Here is a 22,837-nt window from a genome sequence, read left to right as displayed (position 1 = left end):
AGAAAGGTTCCATTAGCGAATGCAGAGAGCGACAACATTAAGGTGCATGGCAAGGGTGAAGTCCACGAAGCCCATATAAAACCTTCTGTTCAAACTGAAAAGTCAATAGAACAAGAAGAAAAGAAGCCAGATGTCTTTCAATAACGAACCAAGAGCTTATTGCAAAGTTCGTGAATTTCATTGAAAAACAAACCGAGTCAAAGAACCCTGACCCGCCAGTGAAAGAAGTTGAGACAAAAGAGAATGTACAGTTCATTGAAAATGTCAAGAAACAACTTCCACCACGAATGCCAAGAAGAAGAGTGAGAATAATGAAGTAAATAGATATTTTTATCTGAAGTAAATACATGCAGAACGAACAGCTAAACGAATTTACTCCAGCAGAGCATATTCATCAGATTCGCTCATATTTCGATATCATAGACAATGCAGTTCAAATTGGTGACACTAATAGAAAATATTCTGACGCAAAGATTCCATCACAACCTGGAACTGCTAAAGATAACACATGGGTAACATTCAATCTCTCACCTCCTGGTGAAAATATGTTGGACCTTTACAATACATTCATTACGTATAAAATGGAAGGTCAATTTATTGTAGATAAAGAAATTGGTTCAGGTTCCAATAAAACAAACCCACCAGGATTTTGGATTGGTTTCGATGACGCTTTCTATGCAGTTGCTGGATATCAAATCCTTGCAAATGGTCGTATCGTATATTCTCAAGACAACGCAAGAGAAGAAGCATATATAACTTCAAACTCACAAACTACCGAACAAATAAAGAAAGTAGATGTTTTCTCAAAGACTCGACATGAAGATGTATGGAGTCATTCGGGAACATGCAGAACAGGACAAATTGTTAGTGGTCCAATTACAGCAGGAAAATCATTTGATTTTAAGCTTCGTTTAAGAATTCCTGTTAGAAGATTCCTTCCATTAGAAGCTATTCGATTTATTCCAGCTTTTGCAGGAAACATTCAGCTTAAAGTAAAGTTCAGTAGCGACGCCTTACAATGCACATCTATATCTGTAAATGATATCATTGCTTTCAATCCAACTCTTAAAGTTGCATTTGCTTCAGATTCAAATCCACCGACAAATAAATTTGTTCCATGGAATGAACCATTCACTATGATAACGAAGGCAGTAGAAGCTAGTGGAACAGTTACTATTACAACTGTAACCCAGCAACTATTTCGAACAAAGATGGATTTTAATGAATGTTTCATTCATCCAAAGTCATTCTCTTTAGACCCTAACATTTATACAGAACTTGTAGAACATTATACAAACGAGGCTTTATGTTTTCCTGTTAAAGTTATGGATTGGATTCCTATGGACGGTTCATTCTCAAAGAATACAGATAGTTCAAGTGCAACATTTACAGCAGCTTATACGCCTATTAATGTTAAAAGTATTTGGGCACTATTTAGAAAGAAAGACAACTATTATGTTAATTTTGAGAACCCTAAGTTTAAATATCTTCAGCTTTCCATGGGAGCTTATGGAAATATGCCTGCAGAACCTGAAAAATCATATGGACCTGTATTTTATGAAATGGTTGCGAACGCTTGCAATACAAACAATGATATGATAGGATTTAATGAAGATGTTATGAGGTCATTGGTGGATGATGGTAGTGTGGAACATAAATGGGATAGCTATGACAACACACATTTCTTATGTGGTTTTCCAACAGAAGTGGACTTTTGCTTCCAGCAAGGTCAAACATCTACTGCTCCAATAACATACAAATTGTCTGTTAAAGGACCTATTGAACTAGCAACTGAAAATGTACCAAAGCCACTTATTGGATTTATGAGGGATTGTTGCTTTGCCATTCAGGTGCGTGCTAATGGCATCCCATAATAAGATTAGATGACTATAACTTAGCAACGGACGACAGTGAGGAATAAAGGATGAACGTTTATTTTTAAAGCTTATAAATGAGTTCTTCATCAAGCTCTCGTGAACCTTCACCATCTATGAAACAAACTTTACCAAACGATTATGGAGCACCTATTGAATATTTCTTACGAGCTGCACAATGGCAAAGAGCAGTCTCACCAAGGTTAGGTGTTCCACCAGCTCCTGTCAAAAATAGCATTTGGTCAAGTCCTTATATAAGATATGGTCTCCCACTAGGTTTGCTAGCTACAGCAGGAGCAGTTATGATGTTGAAAAGAAATAAAGCAAATGTTATAAATAATACTGAAGTAGCTGAAGTTAAACAAACTCCGACACCATCGCCAAAACCAACGCCTTCAACAACAAAAACCTTCAATGACTCCTGAACCTATGGAAGTACAAACTCCTGTTCAAAAGTCAACTCCTAAACCGACTCCAACATTTAAACCAGAACCTACTCCTCAAATAAATCGTAAAACTCCTGCGTTTCCTTACTGAAAAAATAACGTTATTTTTATTTTATTTGAACATTTTTATTTGATTGAAATGACGACTAAAGTCACTGAAGCAATGAAACAAAATTTTTGGTAGAATACATTAAATCAGGAACGGTTCCAGAAGGTTTTACGTTCATACTATGAAGGATAGAGTTCAGTTTAGAAAGATAAAGCAACCATTAGATAGAGAAGGTATTTTGAGAAAGATTAAACTTCATGAGGACAACATTGCTGAACTTAAGAAGAAGTTAGAAGAGTTGGAGAAAGGAAGAGAGTTATAAAGTAATGAATTCAAGTGGGTGAAAAAACAGGTGAAAAAACAGGGTGAGATCTCACCACTTCACCTAAATTTATTTTTGCGCTATGTTTTCATACGTGTGAGGGTGGTGATATCATTAATTTTAAGTTTATTTTTTATTTTACTGAAAATTTTTATTTGGATGTAAATGACAGAACAAAAGCAACTCATTCGAATTCACAGTATAACAAACATACATTTAAACATTTATTCTTCCTTCCTGAGCATAACATGTTCTTTCAAATACATCCGAGACCAGTTGACTTTTCATTGACTGTGTATAAAGATAGAAATAGTTATATCATTAAACCATACGATGACGAAGGTAAGTTATGTAAATTGTACGTTAAGAAGTTAGAGAAAGTTTATGGCTTCAAGTATGACTACAATAGGGTTAACACTGATGATGAAGATATTGAGGAAAATTTATGAGAACATTAGTGAAGTCGTTAGTGAGAACGATAGTGAGAACGTTTATTTTTACATTAGTGAGTTCGTTAGTGAAGTGGTTGGCGGCTTTGTAAATATTTAAGGTTAAGTTAGTTTTGCGTTCGTGTTGTAAAAATAACGTTAACGGTTTTGTAAAGTGTCAAATTCACAAGTTATGGGTAAAGTGGAACGCAGTGCCACCATACACGAGACTTGCTATACTAACTATGTATTGTTTAACGCTTTTCCATTTTCATCAAATTGCATAGGATAACGTTCATTATATGCTTTACGTTTAGATAATCAGTTATAGTTAATTTTGTAACCATTTATGACTTTAATATTACCTGACCATCAGTAACGAAAACTTCATTGTATTACCACGGGTTTCTCCATTTGGACCCGTAATGTCTGTTCGTGTGCTTCCCAATTTGGACATGACGTTTGGCAATTATGCTTGAGCTTTTGTATGTTTAAACATTTCTCATTTGTTTAACATCTTTTTGAAGACCAGCACAATATGAACTATTCTTTCATTCCAATCAGGAACTTTCATAGTTCTATATTATATGCACCCCTTTTGTTTGTCCCTTGTTTTAATTGGAACCTGTAGAAGATTTACCATTTCTGTCATGTTAATTATAAATAAAAAATAAAAATTAATTATAAAAAGTTAATCAATTTAACACTTCCTTTATTTAATCAACTATTATTTTTCATGTTCACCTAATTGCTGATTTGTGTGTAAAGTTCATTAATGCTCATTGGTAATTCACTTGATAAAGCATAACGTTCAACTGTTGACGACTAAACCCACTGAAAATGAAAAGGGTTGATAGATTCGATTTAATGTTTGTGCTTAATTGCTTTGAAGTATTGAACAGCATGAAGAATGAACAACTGAATGTGTCGACATTGAGTTAATAACTGATTAAAATATGATTTCTCATTTGTTATTAGTTTTGATTTCACTGCATCATCTATGAACAAATGAGTGAATGCAAAATTCTCTTATCAAAATTGAAATAGAAAGTGTTTCAAATAATTCATCCGTTGTTTATCAATAATTTTATCTCCTCTAATCTTGCTTCTTGATTGTATTATATAATTCTTTATACATTTAAAAAGGTTTTTAAATAAATCTTCTGCTCTCTTCTTGTGTATACAATAAATAATTGGAATTTTGATTAAATACTTTAAAGATTTCAAATGTATCATCTGAGGTGAACCTGAACGGTTGATATAAATTAACACATGTGAATGGGGGAAGTGTGTTAGCAATAATGATAATTTGTTTTAATATCGTTAAATGTTTTCCTTTATTTTGTTACCATGCTGCAGATGATTGTGAATTTAGAGTAACATTAGAATATGTGGAATTTTCATAATTTTTCTTAGATAGAGCATTTCTTATTATCACTCAATGCTTCATTAATCATTCAATCTACGTATGTATTATATACTCCTCTCTGCTAATTTTTCATAAGGGGGATGAATTTTAAATCCATTTAATCAAAAATAAATTTATAATTTAACCATTCTATTCATCAATCTATTTCATTCATATGAACTCTATATGCGGTGGTACCTGTGGATGAATATTTCAAACCTTCATTCGGGTGTCTGTCCAAATATGTAGTCCTAAACTAAACCAACTAACCCCTTGAGGGGAGGGGATTGGTTCCCAAAACTTGAACGGTTTTGAACAGAAGTGTCATTTTTCACCCTGAATGGATTGGATAAGCTTTCACTTGTACTGTAACTGTGAGTTGAAAGTTTCTATATCCATCAAAGAATATACCCGCTCCATCACGTTGAACTGGAATAGTGCATAAGAATGAAGTTTGGTCTTTCCATGTTTCTAGCTAATGGCGTGCCATCATCATCATTCAGTGGTCTAGTTAATGAGTCCTCGTATTCTTCCGTGCATTCATTCACTCCATCTAATCAGAAGCTTGAAGCATACGTGTAAAGAATTATGTCGCCCACTGTGGTCATCGCTTGATCGGGGAAGTTTCTGGAATCTATAGTGACCTGAAGACCTCGAAGCATGGATTTTCTAAAACCGTTCTTTGCATTGCCATTCTTCGAAATGTTAAACACAAACATCTGTGAACATTATGAAGAGCGTTATGAGAAATCTGAGCTAATACCTTCAGGAGTGATGCCAACCTCCATTTAGTGAACGAACGTCAATATGTTGAGCTGGAATCATGAATGGATCTTCCTTAACTAAATAAACGTGGTATTGCTTTAACTGATTCTTCAATTAAACCGTATCCTGGTGTAATGCATTTTATCCTCTAAAACTTCCATCTTTGTGCATGAAATAATAACATTATCAACTGTTGCGTCAGCAGATGTGGCGGCTAAGCTTGTAATTAATTTGGCAGGAAGTCCGATTTGTTGGAATTTGCGATCATATTTATAAACATGATTCATAATCTTTTCATAATTTTCATCAGTTATCTTTCATATAACGTAATTTTGTAAATCAAGAACTCTTAACGGTCAACCTGACAAAAATACTAAAGTATCCCTGAAAACATAATATATTTAAGAATGATTTCACCAAATGATTTAGGATAATCATCGAAACGCCTGAAATGTAACAAATCATTTACTGGAATAATCATATCAAAGTGACATCAACTTCTTCATTGCGTTCGTGAAAACTTTCTGAAGGGTCAATATATTACCACATACTGAGTTATCATATTTTTTGAACATTATAATAACGAATGAACAAACTTTTTAACTTTCCTTTCTGATGTTGGTTTATATGTTGCAAATGCAAAAGATTCACGGGCGCAATCCATCTGAAGATAAACGCATCCCTCTTTCGGTTTCTACTTCAATTGTTTAAAGCTTTGATTTGATGATTTGTAACCAACGAATAAACGCATGCATTTAAAAGCGGCATCACATGTGAAGCTTTATTTGAAACTAGAGTTGCTTAACTTGGCGTTTAATATATGTGTCACCTAATTGGTTCACATCATGAGCCGGATTTGTAATTCTTAAATGAGTTTGTTTATCATCAAAATATGGAGTATCAGAGTCATAGCATGAACTTTCAATTCTCTATAATATCTTCTACCGTCATTCTTTGCGAATATTTCATTTATCTTTTCGAATGAATGAAACACATTTCCATTAATCGGTTTTAGTTTGGCACTAAATAGTTAGTCGTCATTTATTAATAATAAAAAATCAAAATTAAAAGATGAAAATGAATTTTTTAATTTTAATGAAATAATCAACTATGGCTGCAGGTATATTTAAGAAACTGTGGGATAGAGTAAAAAAGAGGGCGAGTAAAGTTTGGGAAACATTGAAAAGGGAGCAAATTGGATATTTAAGAATAAAGAAGCAATTAGTGACGTTGCTGAATCAATAACACCAAAAGCTGCCCCAATAAGAGAAGTTTTAAATAAAGGAGAAAAAGTTTATCAAAGACTTCAACCGATACTAAGATAAAAATAATATTTATTTATTTTTCCACTATCTACTCCTATTTTATTAAGTATTCCTTCAGCAATTCCACCAATTGCGTTACCTGCTTGTGCTCCCATCGCCGGATTACCTGCTTAGTACCTAATACTCCACCTATATAGTTCCTGCCGTTTTCGCTACTGGTGCCAAAAAGTTTGCAATGAGTTTAATAATCTTTTTATGAACCCAACCCGCAGCTTTTCTTAATTCCATCCATAATTTTTTAAAGAATCCTGCCGCCATTTCTGATTTAATATTAATTAAAAATATATTTCATCACTTATATTCTAATTTTTTATTAATGATAAATGAAACCGATTTTAAAAATAAATGAAACAGAGGAGGAAGAAATAAATGAAAGTGAAAATGTTCAACAAAAAATAAACGTTGTTAAACCAATTACTGAAATAAAAATTTTTTCATCTGTTGAAGAATTTAATGACTATTATGCTAATAATAAAAAATTATTTGAAGAATTGACAACATGTAAATTGAATAAAATGTTTAAAGTTGATGGATTCAAAATTTCAAAAATAAAAGGAGTGGTTAGTTTGAAATCTATTCCTCAATCAAGAATCACCTCATTAATGAAAATTGATGATTTAACAAAAAGAATAGAAGAGATTGAAGAAAGAATGAATCAAATAATTGATTTCATAAATTCAAATAATCATTAGTTTCTTAAAGTTCAATGTTGAACTCATCAAATTCTTCTTTATTCATTTTTCCATCATAATCTAAATCATTTAATAACTCCGCGAATTTTTGACAATTTCTTAAATAATATTTATCAACTTCATAACCCACCTCCTCTAATATATCCTTTATTTCCTCGTTTGTGAATCCTAATTTTTTAACGTTGTTAGTTTTGACGCTCATTTCATACAAAATAAAAAAATAAATCAATAAACATAACTAAGTTTTAATTTTTCGTAAGACATGAATTTTTAAAGTTTATTTTTTTAAAAAAATTTTATTTTTTATTTCATTATGTATGGGCTGAGTGTAAATGTCTTACAATTTTGAAAATTTTTTAAGGGTATAGTAAACTCAAAATTCTAGAGTTTTGAGAGTGCCAATAAACTCTATAGGCCTATATATATATATATTTTAAAGGAGAGGTTACGCCATAATATTTGATATTATATTATAATTATTAATTCAAATAAAAAGTAGAAAAGAAACTAATTTTATTCTAACCTATATAAATATATCAATAATTTAAAATGATTATAGTCTGAACTATATTTTACCAGATTATCAAAATATAAGAGAAATGAAATAAGGCATAAAAATATCATAGCATAATTATTGGATAATGCATTAATAAATTATTTATATCATAATGAGAAAAAATCAAAATAAGAAAATGAGCATAATAATAATTTAATTAAAAACAAAAACAATAAATAAAATGTAATTTTCGTTAATCAAAGTCATCAATGTCTTCGTCTTCTGATTCCCATTCGGACTTGAAAACTGATAATCTCCTCCTGGTACACTCTGAATGAATTTTTTGTATTTGTTTCTGTTTTAGAACTTTTTGTAACAGTTTTTTGTTTCAATATCATTTGGAGTAAACAATTCTCTTCAAATGATTTGACACAATCTTCTGGAAGTGGGGAAGATGTAATGCTTTTTGTATATCTCCGAGAAAATGCTCTGGATCATTCCATTCTAAGATTGCAACGTTAACTCTAATGTTAATGTTCTCCAGGCTCTTGATTTGTCCAAATAGCATGCAATTTTGGAGTTAAACGCTTCATTCATGCAGGTAGATCCAATGGAAGAAACTTTGGAAACTATGGGTGTCCATTTGTGAACCCAGTCATAGAGCATGAATTGAAGTTGGATCGAATTGACACCTTTTTGCCATTCAAAGCATTTGTAATTGTGCGGTTCGCAAAAAGAATGATTGCCTACGTAATGGTAGACACAATTCTCACACATTTTCGTACGTTTTGTCAATATTTTCTTCGGCAAAACATGACCAAAGCCACATACTTAGGCTTGCATTCAGACCCCAGAAAGGTCTCTCTATTTTTTCAATCTTCTGAGTCTTGTCGTTGAAAACTTCAACTGTCTTATGAGAAGCTGAGAACTTTGTAAAATCTTTTGAGATATTTTTTGATACATGACCTGGATCGAATCTTTCAAGATGAGAGACGCCAAATTCTTAAAGACAGAGACACTTTTGTTATCTCGGTCTTTAATAATCTCTTTAACATCTTTCAAGATATTGTATTTCTTTAATTGCTTCAAGATGATTCGAGTTCCAGCACTTTCCATATTGTTGGAAGCTCCGGAATACTGAGCATGCTGTCTGTTTCCACCAATATGGTTGATGTTCACGCATGCAAGAACTCTTTTGTGACAGCATCGAGCGCAGTTACTGTACAACTTGGCGAGTTTCGCCTGTGCGTCCATCTTGCATCAATGGATAAGTAACCACTGAAGGACTTTCTCGACAGCATTAGGGAAATACTTTTAAGTCTTCTAATCTTATCGTCACAAAATCTCTGTTGTCTCATGACACCACTCTTCACAGGGGGCTTAGTTCCACAAAGAGAAAGAAAGCGAGCACCTTTTGTATATGGCATTCCGGTCATTATGCAAGCACCAAGCATCTGTCGCGCTGAGAGTCGACGACGTTCGTGGAGTAAAATGTTATGCATTGCCTTTGTTTTCCGTTTTGGGTGAACAATATGGCCCATACAACAACAAAAAAATGAAATCCCGCCAAAAGTGAAAATTGAATAAAAAGTAATAATTAATAAATATATACTATATCATTAGATGAATATTTTGGAATAACATTTTAAAATCGAGGTTTTTCAATGGATAACGGTTCAATCAAAAATTTGACCCCATTTTAGAATCTACATTAAAAATGGAACATTTCTGTCGTTTCAAAATTCCAAAATAACGTTTCTATTCCTCTCAAAAGTAAAAATAAACTTTATTGGGGAAAAAATATTTTTATTTTCCAAAAAAAATGAAAACCTTAAATGCAAATCTAATTTTGATGCTTTTGTTTGTGATTTTTTGGATTTCGAAAAAAATTTGAAAATTCAGACAAGTTACCATTAACACTAATACGTTTCAGCGAGTCGGTCCCATCAGAGAAATTTTCATAAATCGGCGATATAATTTATTATTTCAGCAAAATATTCTCAGATCCAACTAGAATAAGGTCAAATTATACAAATTTAGCAAAGGCTAGTTATCCTACCTATTCAATTAACTTTAATTTTAAATAATTCAAGACAATTCTCAAAATTACCTTAATAATCGCGTTCTCTTCGCAAAATGACGATTCATCATTCACTACCAGCATAACTGAGGGCTTGTGCTCACAGAATAATACAGATAATTTACTTATTAATGCAAAATTTAGTACCAAAAGGTAATCATAGAAGATACAAAAAAAGTTTCTTTATTTTGATTGCTGATTTTATTTCTTCTAAAATTTACCAAATCTAAAAAATCCAAAATTGAATGCTATTGAATTTCATGTTTATGTAACATATACTATTTATTATATAAGGAATAAAAATTTTATAGTTTTAATCAAAAATAAAGGTGTACTAAATGCATACAAAACAAGGTATTTTTTACTCATCCAAAATATGTTAACAGTGCTATTTATATAATCAATATCCGAATTTCGAAATCATTTTGATGAAATCTTTATTTTAAAATTGAGTTGACTGTTAAAATCACCCGAGAAGAGGGATTATCTCAATGAAAAGTGCATAAAATAGCAAACGCACAAGATGGCACTATGCAGCTTTATATTGTTATACAGGATGAACATATAAAATGTTTGGAAAACACTTACTTCGTTCTACAAATGTGTATCTCTTTATATCAAAGATTCTTCTCAAATTATTGAGAGACTTCTCTCAAAAAAAGGAAAATTTGATAACTAAAAAAATTATGGCATAACCTCTCGTTTTGCATAGATATATAAAAAAAAAGGAGTATTGGGGCTTCCAGGCACTTCGTGCCCTCTAGCCCCGAAGATGTTTTGTCACTTTTCTGTCACTTTTCAGGAAAAAACATTTTTATTGTATATAAAATGAATTTTACAAAACCACCGTTACCCTTCTTTGGAAATAAGAGTAGATGTAAAGATATTCTATTGAGAGAACTTAAGAAACTACCGAATGGTCTAACATTTGTAGATTTGTTCGGTGGAAGTTTCTATATATCTCATTTGTGCCATACTGTATTTCCTGACTCAAAGATTATATGCAATGACTTCGACAACTATATGAACCGTCTCAAACATATACCAGACACAAACAAAATATTGAAAGAGTTAAAAGAAAAGATACCTATAGGCAAGATGGAACGTATACCATTAGATAAGAAAAATACTGTCAGAGAGGTTTTGAAAAAAGCAGAGTATATTGACTGGGATAGTATATCTTCTAGACTATTATATAGTGGTGCTATAAGAGTTCATGACATTGAAACACTTATGTCAAAAGTTTTATATCTTAACTATACAAAGGTTTTCAAAGAGAACATAGAAAAATATACTGAGGGTATAGAGTTTGTGAGATGTCGTTGGACAGAGTTGTATGAAAAATATAAAAACAAGGAAAATGTTTTCTTTATAGTAGACCCGCCGTTCTATAACACATGGGATTTTCAATACCAAGTAGACTGGACTTTGAGAGACTCTTTAGAAACTTTAGACGTTTTACATAACCATCCATGCTTTTACTTTACATCCGATAAAAGTGGTTTGGAAAGTGTCATGAGATGGTTAGAGGACATACATGACTATGAGTTTAGATATGACAAGATAGAATATGAGAGAGGTCCTATAAACTGGAGAAAGTGTCATAACAAAGAAATTTTATTGGTAAGTAAATGTGGTTTGAAATAGGACTACTTGTTTTAGGTTTTTTCCATTGTGTCATTTACTTATTTGACGTGGCAGAAAGATATAGAGAATATGAAGATGAACCAATGTCTGCAAATGTTCAGCATATGTACTCGTAAGAGATATTTTTATCTAATATTAAATGGACGCACAGAACTTAGCGAATGCACAGCAACCTGGACAACCAAACCCAGAGAATATTCCAAATGAAGTTAGAATACAAACTGCAATGGCAAACTATGGTCAAGTGCCAACAGATGTACAAATGCAAACTGCCATGTCAAATGACGCTGCGTTAGGTTTGCCACCATGGTATGCAAATATGAGATGGAAAGAGTTTTATACAAACCCTGAAGTGGGATATAAACAACTCTATGCAGATGACGCGAACACAGGAGTTGACCCAGAGTATGTTTTCTACCAGAGGAGAAATAGAATGTATGAGCTCCAGTTAAAAAATGCTATGGAACTCAACAGGAAACGTAAGAGACTAGGTGGACATTAGATTTTTACATATAGTAAAATGGGTTTCTTTGGAAGAATAGGAAACTTCTTTCGAAATGTTGGAAGAGGTATATGGAATGGAATAAAAACCGTAGGAAGAGGAATTTGGAACGGAGTCAAAAATATTGGTAAAAGAGTAGGTCAGTTCGTTGGTATTATACCTAAAGACCCTGAACCAGAAGAACAAGCTCCTGTTATACAACAGCCTGAACCTGCACCACAGTCTAGTTGGCAACCAAATCCAACACCTCAACCGTATTAAAATTATATTTTTACCGTTCGATAGTAGTTGTATATGAAGCTAAGTTCTAAGTAAAACGCATGGTATAATGGAACTATTCTCTTTCTTCCATCTGTTGTAAACCATACTTGAAAGTCTGAAATACTTCCACTCGGTGGTTCATATAGCTTTGTAGGTTTTTCGTAAAAGTCATTTGCCAAGAAAAAAGAGTTTTGTGCACCAGAAAATGAAGCATGAACTATAATAGCATCTGAGTCGAAAACATTTTCATATGTTCCATTAGGGTTTTCGACTTCATAAAAGTTCGGGTGTACTGGATATTCTGCAGGCTGATTTAACATCCTCAAAAATCTATACCATGCCAAGTTGTTATATTTTGTAGAAATATAAACGTCTTCTCCAAGGTCTTCTATTCTATTGATTTTAACAGTTGCATTTTTCCTGTCATATATAATATCGAGATGGTACTCTCCTTCGTCAATGTTGTACTGTTTTGCATATTCGAGATAGATATCGTTTATTTTTTCTTGAAAAGCTTGAAGAGTTGTTTCTAAGTTTACAAGCAAATTCACTTGTAAAAGTTTTCCCTGTTCAAATTTCTCATACGTACGTTTCTCTTTGTTATAGTATCGAATTTCAAAAGCGACCGTAAATGGGAAACCATGTATGGCTTCTGAAATGAACTTCATTCTACGAAAGCCAACAGCTTTTGTGACGGATGGGTCTCTTAACCATCTTAAGGGGTAGTCAAAACGATAGCCTTCATGTTTTACGGTCTCTGTCTCAAACTTTTGACCGACATTCGTAAAAAGTTCATCTAATGGTTTAGTTGTAGCAACTCTTGAATTTTTCTTTTTCTATTGAAAGCATATTTTATCTAGAATAAAAATGTCGAAAGAAACAGCGTCTATGAGAGAAATACAACACAACCGACAACTCATTTTGCAAGCTCTAAATAAGAACACAACAAACTTTTCAAACTATTCTAAGATATCTGAGTCATTGAAAGAAGGAAACTTAAAACTGACATTAAACCCAATGACAGATGAGTTTCTGTTTCAAGACAGTAAGAACCATACTGTCTGTGTAAATCCAACAAAAGGAACTTTAAACGAGAAGCCTATAAAAGAACTTCTTTTGAAAGCAGATATTGACAACAAAGCTGACAAAGAGTATGTCATTGAAAAAGTTCAAGAAGAACATGACAGAGCAGATGCAACATATGCAACAAAAGAGGATGTTGAAAAGAAAGCTGACAAAGAGTATGTTGACGATGAGTTAGCATATCTGGCTAGTGGGTTAGTGAAGAAGGCAGATAAGGAATATGTGGATGAAAAAGACAATGAAATTATAAAAAGGGTTGAATGGTACCATGAACGGACATCGAAGATTTTAGAAGGTAAAGCCAATACAGGGTGGGTTTCAGGATGTTTAGACCTTAAAGCGGATAAGAACCATACACATACCATTGCAAATATTACAAACTTACAAGAAAAGTTAGATGGCAAAGCTGACAAGAACCATACACATACCATTGCAAATATTACAAACTTACAAGAAACCTTAAACAGTAAAAGTGACGTTGGACATACACATAACTTCTTCTCAACTGTTGGTATAGAAAGTATTTTAGGAACAATTGAAAAAACTGGTGGGGGTGGATTATATTTTAAACCTCCTAACTTTCCAGAAGGTTTAACATCGGATAAAGACATTAAATGTAGAAATGTCTATGTCATGGAGGATGAAAACAAAGTTAAATTCACTGCTCAAGATTTATATGATAAAAAAGCTGACAAAACAGAGCTTCAAACGTTAAAGACAGAAATACTTCAAACAGTATATCCTATAGGTTCTATTTATACGTCAATGAACTCTACCAGACCAGAAGTAGTACTTGGTCTCGGAACTTGGACTCAAATAGTCGACAGGTTTTTGTATTGTGCAAACTCTTCAAAGGAAACAGGTGGAAGTAAAACGATTTCAGGTGAAAACTTACCTGCACACAGTCACTACATAGATTTAACTACATCTCAAGCAGGTTGGCATAAGCATAGATTTTGGGATTGGTCAGCAATGAAAAAGGTAAAGGATATGATGTTAAAGACGACGTTCAGTTTGCTATAAATTGTTTCTGGGTAGCACACAGGGAGAAGGAAACCATATACATCGCGTTTCAGGGTATACGCAAACAACGGGACAAAGTAAAGACTACATGCCACCTTACATGACAGTTTACGCATGGTATAGAATGCTTAGTCGTCATTTTCAACTTCTTTAGCATATTCGTCAGGAGTTGTCTTATATTTGTTAGGAACTGTCTTTGAAAGTATACCACCTTGAACCTTGACAAGTTTGAAACGAGGTCTGACAATAGTAGTTTTATCTTCTGCTTGCAGTGTGTACATTTTGCCATGTTTGCCTAAAACTTCATAATATTCTCTTGTATACTTTCTTCTATTTTTACGAACACGAATGCGAGTACCTGTCGAGTTCCCATTGTTGTCATAGTCAATAGTATTTTCATATGGGTCGCGTTTGGGTATTTCTATTTTTACTTTGTCACCTTTCTTAAGTTTGAAGCCTGGCATTCTTTCTTGTTTGTCTCTTTTGACTAAACTATTAAATATATAGTCTTTCTCTAAGTCAGGGTTGTTTTTCATTTCTTCGGGGAGTGGTTTCCCAAACCTTTTTGTTTACGGCTATTGTAAATATTTAAAACTTGTCTCATCTTTGCCATGGAGAAGTGTCTATATTTGTCGTCATATGACATTTCATTTGCTTCACCACCTTGTGGTTGATTTAAGTCTCTTAAGATTTTTATACAACTGTCAATGACACCAAGAGCAGAATGGTTTTGGTCGACAATGAAATATTGGTTTACATTTTTTGAACGCAGATAGTTTTTAATATCGTCTGATTTGAAAGAACTTTCACAGTCAGATGTCAGTTTTGTTGGATGGTATTTGTCAACAAATATTGTCAAAGCAGTTTTCACATCTAAAATATTTTTGGACCATAATGGTATGGCTTCACAATATCTTGTGTTTTGACCAACAAATATTAGCCAGTATGGTGGTCCATCTTCTCTATACCTCGGAATGTTTTCCAAGATATCCATAAACCAAGCATTTGGTGTTGAACTAAAGATTTTTACCATGAGTGCTTTCTTTGTTGCTTTAGAAACATACGGGTCCTTGTTTGAATTCGTCATTTTTAACCCATAAGAAATGGGTTTATTTGGCGCATTAGCAGGAGTCGCATCTAGATTTTTGCCCGCAGTGGGAACACTAGCCAGAGGTGCATTTGGAATTGGAAGGAAGATTTTGAGTACATTAGGTATACTGAAAGAGAAAGCACAACCTATTATACAAACTGTACAGAAAGGTTGGGATGTAGCACGAGATGCAGCAAATCTTATTCCAAATCCTGAAACAAGAGGAAAAGTTCAAGGATGGATGGACAATGTAGGAAGACAAGCAGGAAACTACTATAACAAAGCAAATGACTACTATAACCAAGCAGGGCACTACATGGACCAAGGTGAAAGATTCTTTAACAGAGGATATAACCATGCACAACAGTGGGTAAACAACAACCAACCGCAACCACCTCAAACGTGGGGAATGTAAATTTTTTTACTGAGATGAAATGAACAATACAGCTTTGAGACAAATGGGCTCAAGATGGATTTGTCGGCTTCCAGCAGTTACACAACCACGTGTTTGTCAAGTTCTTCCTATACCTCAGGAAGTTTTAGACCGACTTAAAAAACCTAAACAACCAGTTGAAAACAAACCAAACTAAAATTTTTTACTGAGATGAAATGACCGAAGAAGTTGAAACGGTAGATTTGACACCACAAACAAAAAGTTCAGAACCATTGTCAAAACCTGTCAAAGAACTTACAGATGAAGAGAAAAATTCAATAATAGAAAGTGCCAGGTCTGGAAATACAAACCTAACTACAAAGTCACTTTTCATAAAAATGGAACGGCTAGTATCTCAAAAAAGAAACAGACTCTCACAAATAAAATATTGAAGTCTGAAGGAGCTTTCGAGACAACAGATGGAAAAGTTTACTTCACTGACCAACAGTTCATTATAGAACATCTCATTGACTTAGAGTCGAAATATTCTAAACTTTACAACAAACACAAAAAGTTGAAAGGAAAACAAAAACAAATGGCATATGACATTTATGAAGATGTTGACGACACAACTGTTCCAGCAAGTGAGTAAAGTCAGAGGAACCGAAAAGTGACGAAAAACCGATAGAAGAAGAAAAACCAAAAACTGAAGATAAACCAAAACCAAAGTTTAGTTTCCAAACTAAACCAAGTCAACCTTCATTAGCTGGTATGGGTTGGCGTCAAAGACTTATGGCAGCCGGTGGTTATGTAAAGTAAAGAAAAAAACATTTTTTTTATTTTTATAGAAATGCCCCCGTATAGAATGGATAGAAGGTCTGCTAGAATAAAAGCAGAGTTAGAAAGATATGGCTGGAGAGTTTCAAAGAAGTTTAAATATAGGAAGGGAAGACCCATAAAAGTCTATGACAAACTATCTGGTCTTCGCTACGAAATGGAATTGGAAACAGCACGCGCAAATTATCCAAACAGACTAGAAAGGTTAGAAGAAGAACGTCTTATGGACATGCCTTTCGATGTTACTGAGCCTCAAGTTGAAGGACACGACGGCTTTGCCAGATTCTACTGGAAACATGACGAACAATTGCATCCTTTGAGACGGAAAAAAGGGAAGGGTGAAGATGCACATGCTCCCATGGAAAGAACAAGATATGCATATGAGAAGTATCGTGAGGTTAGAAGTAAAATTACTTCTGGTCGAACCTTTACAGTAAACTTTGACGAAGGAAAGAACAAAGAAGGCTTCATGGGTGTACTTGCTGCAATTCAAGACGGAAATAAGAAAGGATACAATCTCAGACTAACCGTAACAGATTTAGATGGTCATATTTACTATGCACATGGCAATGTCACAACAGCCGCACAACTTCTTGACGCTTTCAAGACTACAAAGAGAGAACAAATGGTTGACTCCGACTCAGATATTTGAATGCAATTGAGGAATTGCAAGCGTGAAGTTCGAATGGTATCAACCTAACCCTCAAGCAGTCAGACAACATGCTGGATACTTCCCGTTCAGAAATAAGTCTGACATTGACTTGACAAGGTATGGAATTTACAATTCAATTGAAACAATTGTCAATGAACCTTGTATTCTTACATGTCTCAGGAACTCTGGTCTTGTTACAGATGAGAAGATGAAGTATCTTGAGTCATGTGTGAAAACAAGGTACATGCTCAGAGGTCAATTGTCAAAAATTGCACCGTTGGCAAATGTCAATATCCGAGTCAACATTCCGACAGAAAGGTTCTTCACATGACGACTATGTTGTTGACAAAGACTTACCATGGTTGAAGATTGTAATTGTCCACAACCACTTCATGTTGAACGAAAGTCTTACAAACCCATTGTTCGGAAAAGGCAAGTGCAACATTGTCAGAGCTGTTAACATTCTTTTCGAGAAAGGCTTGTTGGAACCAATTCCAGATGACAAGCTGACAGAAACTTTTGTACCAAAAGACGAAACAAACTTTTCATTGTTGGTAAGACCAAAAGTTGTTCCAGACAAAGTTATAGCACAAAAGAAGTACACAGTTCCAAAAGGAGTTGGATTGTTCGGATACCAACCTGAACCAGAAGAACTTCCAATGAGGTTGCAAGAACTTCAAGATGCTATAAACAAACTTCCATTGAGACATCCAATCGACGTCAAATTGTATTGGAGAGCATCTGAGTTAGGTCAGAATTTTATATGAAACAGGTTGCTTTGACGATGTTTATGAGATAACAGGAGAAGTTTCTCAGAAGATAAGAGACTCACTTGAATTTCCACGAACTGGACCGATTGGATGCGACAAGTTCGACTCAGATGAAAAATATACTATGTCGACCTTAACGCTGCGTACATGAGGTTCGTCCAATATATCCGACTGGAATTCCAAACGAAGATGGTGAGTTCCCGGGAAGGAACTATACAGTTGGAAAAGTCATACAACAACTGTATGATATTAGGAAAGCTTCAAACCCCAAACTTGCAATGACACTCAAATTGCTTATGAATTCGACATGGGGATATTCCATTAAGAAACCTCAAAAGATGAAGAGTAAACACTATGAGAAGGTCGACAACTTTGTTGAAAGGTTCTCCTTTTGTTTTGAAATACGAGTTCACTCAAGGTCAAAATGGCTTAGTAACCACAGTAAAACCTATTGTCGAACATTGGTCTTATCCTCAGTTCGCAAAGGCAGTCCTTGACAACTACAACAAATTCTTCTCCGAGTTAAATCCAAAGTGAAGGTATACTATGAGAACATCGATGCACTCATGACGAACGAGGAAGGCTATAACAAACTCATTGAAATGGGTTTAGTCGGTGAAAAGATGGGTCAATTCAAATTGGACAAAATTTTCACCGAAGTTCATGTAATATCGAAAAGGAAGTACTGGGTGTTAAAGAAGATGGTGAAATAGTTAAACATTGCATGAAATAAAAAATTTTTATTCGAATTTGAATCGGACAGGTCGAGTTACACCATTCTTGGTCTCAAACTCATATATAACCTGTTTGTTTGTATTTTCGTCGACTATGACACGAGACACGAACATTGACCAAACGGACAAAAAGTGTCATTTCAGATGGTCCCGCAGCCAATCGCATTCGAGCACTTCGAAGAAGCCTTACGTTCCAAGGGAGAGGGTGTCTGGTGCAAGGCAGAGGTCATGAGACTCTACGAGCAGTACATCCTCAATGCCTGGGAGGACAAATCGTCCTTGGAATGGCAATTCTACCAACTCCTCTGGGACGACCTCCTACGCAACTGGGATGACGAAAGAGTCCAATTCAGAGGTCAGGAACTACTTGTCCAAATTATCCTTAATTTAAGCTACTTACGCAACTAAAAACTTAAATTTACTCGGGGTTTCCCCCTAAAATAAAATTTTTTTACTCTTAGAACCACTCGAGGTTCTCCTTACGGTTGTTGAGCTTGTCACCGTCAATGTGTCTGACCTTCGTCTTCTTGTTTGGATTTGGAACCCATTGCATACCGACAAGCCTTCCCATGGAAATTGTACCGTAATTCCGAAGAGTAAGGCTCAAGTGTCCCAAGTTGTTGAGGACTGGGGTAAGAACCTTGCCGGTCTCCCTGTTGCGGATTTTGTATGGGTAGGGCTGGGAAATTTCATAACTGTCATCCGCAACAAGGGTTGCCCAAACTTCCTTTTCTTCGTGTTTCTCTTCTTCTTCCTCTTCTTCTTCGTGTTTCTCTTCTTCCTCGAAAATTCCTTCTTCAATTTGGTACTCACGAAGTACGGTGTTGCATGTTCTGTCCTTTCCGAGTACCTTCCAGATGGCGTCTATCTCTTCGAAGAAACGGTAGATGAGTCTGGCAAGGTTTTGGTTCTCTTTGTTGTATTGGCGCAAGGTTTCCGCGAAATCGTTCAGGACTTTCTTATTGGAAGCTTGGTTCGTGAGGACTTCGACTTTGAGATTGGTTATCTCTTCCATAAGACTACTTTGGATAGTCTTAATGGTGGTTGTCAGATGAGCGTTCAATTGGGCAATTTGAATTTGAACTGGGCGCTTGTCTGGCAACCTTGAAAGGACATCTGCCATTGAGTTTGGCTTCGGTGCTTGTTCGGACATCGAAAAAATGAAGTGGTTTGAGAATGACGGTTTTACTTCAAAAAGCTTGTTATGACGGTTAAGTCATACAACAAGTTTAAAATAATATCTTGTTCTTCTTCTGAACGTTTGTTGTCTCTTCCGATAAAAGTTTCGAACATGAGAACCAAAAAACGTTTTTTGAGATTGCGGAAGAGTTCAGGCAAACGTTCATATTCTGGATATGTTGGGAGCAGTTCGAAACATCTGAGCTGACTTTCGGACAAAATTGGGACAATGTCAACAAATTCATCTTTGGTCGGATTGCTTGAAGGTAAGTCCCTTACATGTAAGTAGCTCTGGTAAAGTCTTCTCATTTCTGCTAACTTTTGGAGTATAGCTTCGTAGTTTAGAAGTTTTAATTTTAATTGTCTTATTCCACTCTTGACATCTAAACGGTAACTATCCATGAGGTCAAGAGTAGCTTTGGTAGCTTTAAGTGGAGCTATCTGTTCCTTGACTTCTGCAATTTTGGTTGCAATTGTGATTTGAGCTCCTTCAAGTTCGCCGTCTATGTCGTTCTCAACACCTTCAACATAGCTTGAAACTCTTCATCGGTCCATTGAGTTTGGTGTGGGACGAATTTAACTTGCTTCATTCAAAAATGAAAAAAAAATGTTTTTACTCAAAGCGTGCCATGTATATGGCTATAAGAAACTTACCAGAAGGCTTCTTCTTCACATGCGTAAAAACATAAAAAGAGTGAAGTTAAAATGAGATGTTTAAAGAACTGGCTGAATGTCGCCTTCACAGGTTATGTAGAACGGCTGACCCGAGAAGTGAAGGAGACCCTTGAGAATTTGGTTCATTCTTGGGAAAGGGTTCTCTCTGCTTGGAAGTAGTATCCAAGGACGCTTGGCAAAGAACTTTATAATGGCTTCCTTCTTTGCTTGCTTTATGTCGTCGTAGGCTGTCCCGTCTGGTATTTGAATTGGAATTCCAGTCGAAGTCTCGAGATTCAAGGCAGCCCTTCCCGTTATCCAACCGTTAACAAGCTTGCCTTTTACATTCTGCCTGAGGAAGTCTTTAACAAGCTCGTTAATTTCAATTAGGTAAATTGCCTCGTCGGTAGGTTCGACCTCGACCATTGCTACTGTCAGAAAAAGTACTGCTACTGTCAGTAAAAGTACTGCTACTGTCAGAAAAAGTACTGCTACTGTCAGTAAAAGTACTGCTACTGTCAGTAAAAGTACTGCTACTGTCAGTAAAAGTACTGCTACGAGCAGTAAAAAGGAAAATTTGAGAGGGTTTTCGACGATAAAGTACTGCTACTGTCAGTAAAAGTACTGCTACTGTCAGTAAAAGTACTGCTACTGTCAGAAAAAGTACTGCTACTGTCAGTAAAAGTACTGCTACTGTCAGAAAAAGTACTGCTACTGTCAGTAAAAGTACTGCTACTGTCAGAAAAAGTACTGCTACTGTCAGTAAAAGTACTGCTACTGTCAGTAGCAGTACTGCTAGTAGCAGAGATTTTTATCGTTGTGGTCCGACGGTTAAGCCACAAACGAATGTCCGACGTCCCACCAACCGAGTCCATTCCCAAACCAGAAGAACCTAAAGCACCAGCCCCTGCACCTCAGTTCCAGCAAGTACCTCAGTTCCAGCAAGTACCTCCGTATTACTACCAATTTCCACCTCAAGGTTACTACCCACCACAAGGCTTCCCGAACTACCCTCCTCAACCTATGCCTTACTTCCCCAACCCTTGGATGTTCCAGCAAGCTCCACCCCAGCAATTCCAATCTCAATCCCAATCGAAGAGAGACCAAGACTTCGAAGAAGGTCTGAACCGCTTACGTAAAGAGTATGCTACAGCTCCAATGGAAGACGACAGGCTTTCAGTCTCTTCCCTCAAATCGACCGATTCGACTCGTACCACAGATTCGGTCAAAGACAGAGACGACTACCTCAAGCAGTCTGAGAGACTCTTCATCCTACAATCATTTACAGTTGGAGCTCTCAAGAACATGCGCAATTACGAAGGTCAGACACCAGCAGGAGACCGCAAAACAGACGTACTCGCAAGAGCCGTCCAACTGGTCAAGACAAAGACTGAGATAATCGACTTCATTCTTGCAGCTTGCCCATACAAGTAAAAAATAAACAATTACGAGTTAAACTTTTTATTCTTTCTTTTCTGAGTTGTTTAGAGCTGGTTTCTCTTGTAGGAACCTTTCGTACTCTTCCACGGTCATGTAATCGCGAATTTGGTACGCAATTCCAGGTTCGTTGTTTTTGAACCTTACGTATGTAACGCTTCCATCCTCCTCAGGGAAGTAAGCTGCTAACATCTGACCAAGTTTTCTCGGTGACTCGGAGCTCATTAAAAATGTCACTTTTTAAACGTTAAGTTTTTAGTCTTATTTTACCCTTTGTTTGTCAATGTAGTATTGGAGCGCAATTTCTCCAAATTCTCTGTGTCGGAGTTCTTCAGCATTTTCCAAGGTGTACCTGGAGAACTCAAAGAAGTTGTCAAGAACATACTGCCATGCTGCTCTTCTGAGTTCGTCGGTATTTTGGAAGTGTTGCACCTTCGAGTCTTCTGACATGAAAAAAATGACCAAATTTCATTATATAACTGTTATTTTTTACGAAGTGAACTTTTACTCTTCGTAAAAAATTGCGAGTACGTAAAAAACCGTAGTCGCCTAAAACTCATGAAAATCGTGAAATTTCTCTAGACCGAGAATTCTCGGCCTTGCATAAAACACATGAAAATCGTAAAAAAACTCTATGAAATCATATCTTTTATACAAGATAGAAAAAATAAAATTAACGCTAGTTTTTTTAAAATATTTTTTTTATTTTG

General features: G+C 35.2%; 7 protein-coding genes and 5 pseudogenes across 12 annotated transcripts, besides 5 other annotated features; 8 read left to right on the top strand and 4 right to left on the bottom strand.

Moving 5' to 3' along the window:
- Positions 1-3,364: part of a mobile genetic element that runs on past the window's edge.
- Positions 2,679-3,364: a terminal%2Cinverted (terminal inverted repeat of Maverick-1C transposon ID:TVAGG3_0237330).
- Positions 3,365-7,669: 4,305 nt separating this feature from the next.
- Positions 7,670-7,691: a terminal%2Cinverted (terminal inverted repeat of Kolobok-1_TV transposon ID:TVAGG3_0237320).
- Positions 7,670-10,604: a mobile genetic element.
- Positions 10,605-10,713: 109 nt separating this feature from the next.
- On the top strand, positions 10,714-11,305 carry TVAGG3_0237310 (phage tail repeat-like family; the record flags this gene model as incomplete). The annotated part of the gene is made up of 1 exon (XM_051227550.1): positions 10,714-11,305. A coding segment is annotated over one exon (592 nt), but the record flags the coding sequence as incomplete, so codon positions are not given.
- Positions 11,306-12,052: 747 nt separating this feature from the next.
- Positions 12,053-12,295, top strand: TVAGG3_0237300 (serine threonine-protein phosphatase family; the record flags this gene model as incomplete). Its single annotated transcript, XM_051227549.1, has 1 exon — positions 12,053-12,295. The coding sequence occupies one exon, from the start codon at positions 12,053-12,055 to the stop codon at positions 12,293-12,295; it is 243 nt and encodes an 80-aa protein (XP_051112535.1).
- Positions 12,296-13,381: 1,086 nt separating this feature from the next.
- Positions 13,382-22,837: part of a mobile genetic element that runs on past the window's edge.
- On the bottom strand, positions 14,530-15,488 carry TVAGG3_0237290 (annotated as a pseudogene). The gene has a single exon. A coding segment is annotated over exon 1 (959 nt).
- Positions 15,926-16,081, top strand: TVAGG3_0237280 (uncharacterized protein; the record flags this gene model as incomplete). Its single annotated transcript, XM_051227548.1, has 1 exon — positions 15,926-16,081. The coding sequence occupies one exon, from the start codon at positions 15,926-15,928 to the stop codon at positions 16,079-16,081; it is 156 nt and encodes a 51-aa protein (XP_051112534.1).
- TVAGG3_0237270 lies at positions 16,158-16,683 on the top strand (annotated as a pseudogene). The gene has a single exon. A coding segment is annotated over exon 1 (526 nt).
- TVAGG3_0237260 lies at positions 16,730-17,714 on the top strand (annotated as a pseudogene). Its single transcript has one exon. A coding segment is annotated over exon 1 (985 nt).
- TVAGG3_0237250 lies at positions 17,746-18,856 on the top strand (annotated as a pseudogene). Its single transcript has one exon. A coding segment is annotated over exon 1 (1,111 nt).
- On the top strand, positions 19,002-19,265 carry TVAGG3_0237240 (uncharacterized protein; the record flags this gene model as incomplete). Its single annotated transcript, XM_051227547.1, has 1 exon — positions 19,002-19,265. One exon carries the CDS (start codon positions 19,002-19,004, stop codon positions 19,263-19,265), a length of 264 nt encoding a protein of 87 aa, XP_051112533.1.
- Positions 19,315-19,872, bottom strand: TVAGG3_0237230 (MazG nucleotide pyrophosphohydrolase domain-containing protein; the record flags this gene model as incomplete). The annotated part of the gene is made up of 1 exon (XM_051227546.1): positions 19,315-19,872. The coding sequence occupies one exon, from the start codon at positions 19,870-19,872 to the stop codon at positions 19,315-19,317; it is 558 nt and encodes a 185-aa protein (XP_051112532.1).
- TVAGG3_0237220 lies at positions 20,043-20,626 on the bottom strand (annotated as a pseudogene). Its single transcript has one exon. A coding segment is annotated over exon 1 (584 nt).
- Positions 21,537-22,124, top strand: TVAGG3_0237210 (uncharacterized protein; the record flags this gene model as incomplete). Its single annotated transcript, XM_051227545.1, has 1 exon — positions 21,537-22,124. The coding sequence occupies one exon, from the start codon at positions 21,537-21,539 to the stop codon at positions 22,122-22,124; it is 588 nt and encodes a 195-aa protein (XP_051112531.1).
- TVAGG3_0237200 (uncharacterized protein) lies at positions 22,152-22,352 on the bottom strand (the record flags this gene model as incomplete). Its single annotated transcript, XM_051227544.1, has 1 exon — positions 22,152-22,352. The coding sequence occupies one exon, from the start codon at positions 22,350-22,352 to the stop codon at positions 22,152-22,154; it is 201 nt and encodes a 66-aa protein (XP_051112530.1).

This window comes from Trichomonas vaginalis, chromosome IV (genome assembly GCF_026262505.1).
Source record: "Trichomonas vaginalis G3 chromosome IV, whole genome shotgun sequence".
NCBI lineage: Eukaryota > Parabasalia > Trichomonadida > Trichomonadidae > Trichomonas > Trichomonas vaginalis.
This window is presented reverse-complemented; position numbering and strand designations above follow the sequence as displayed.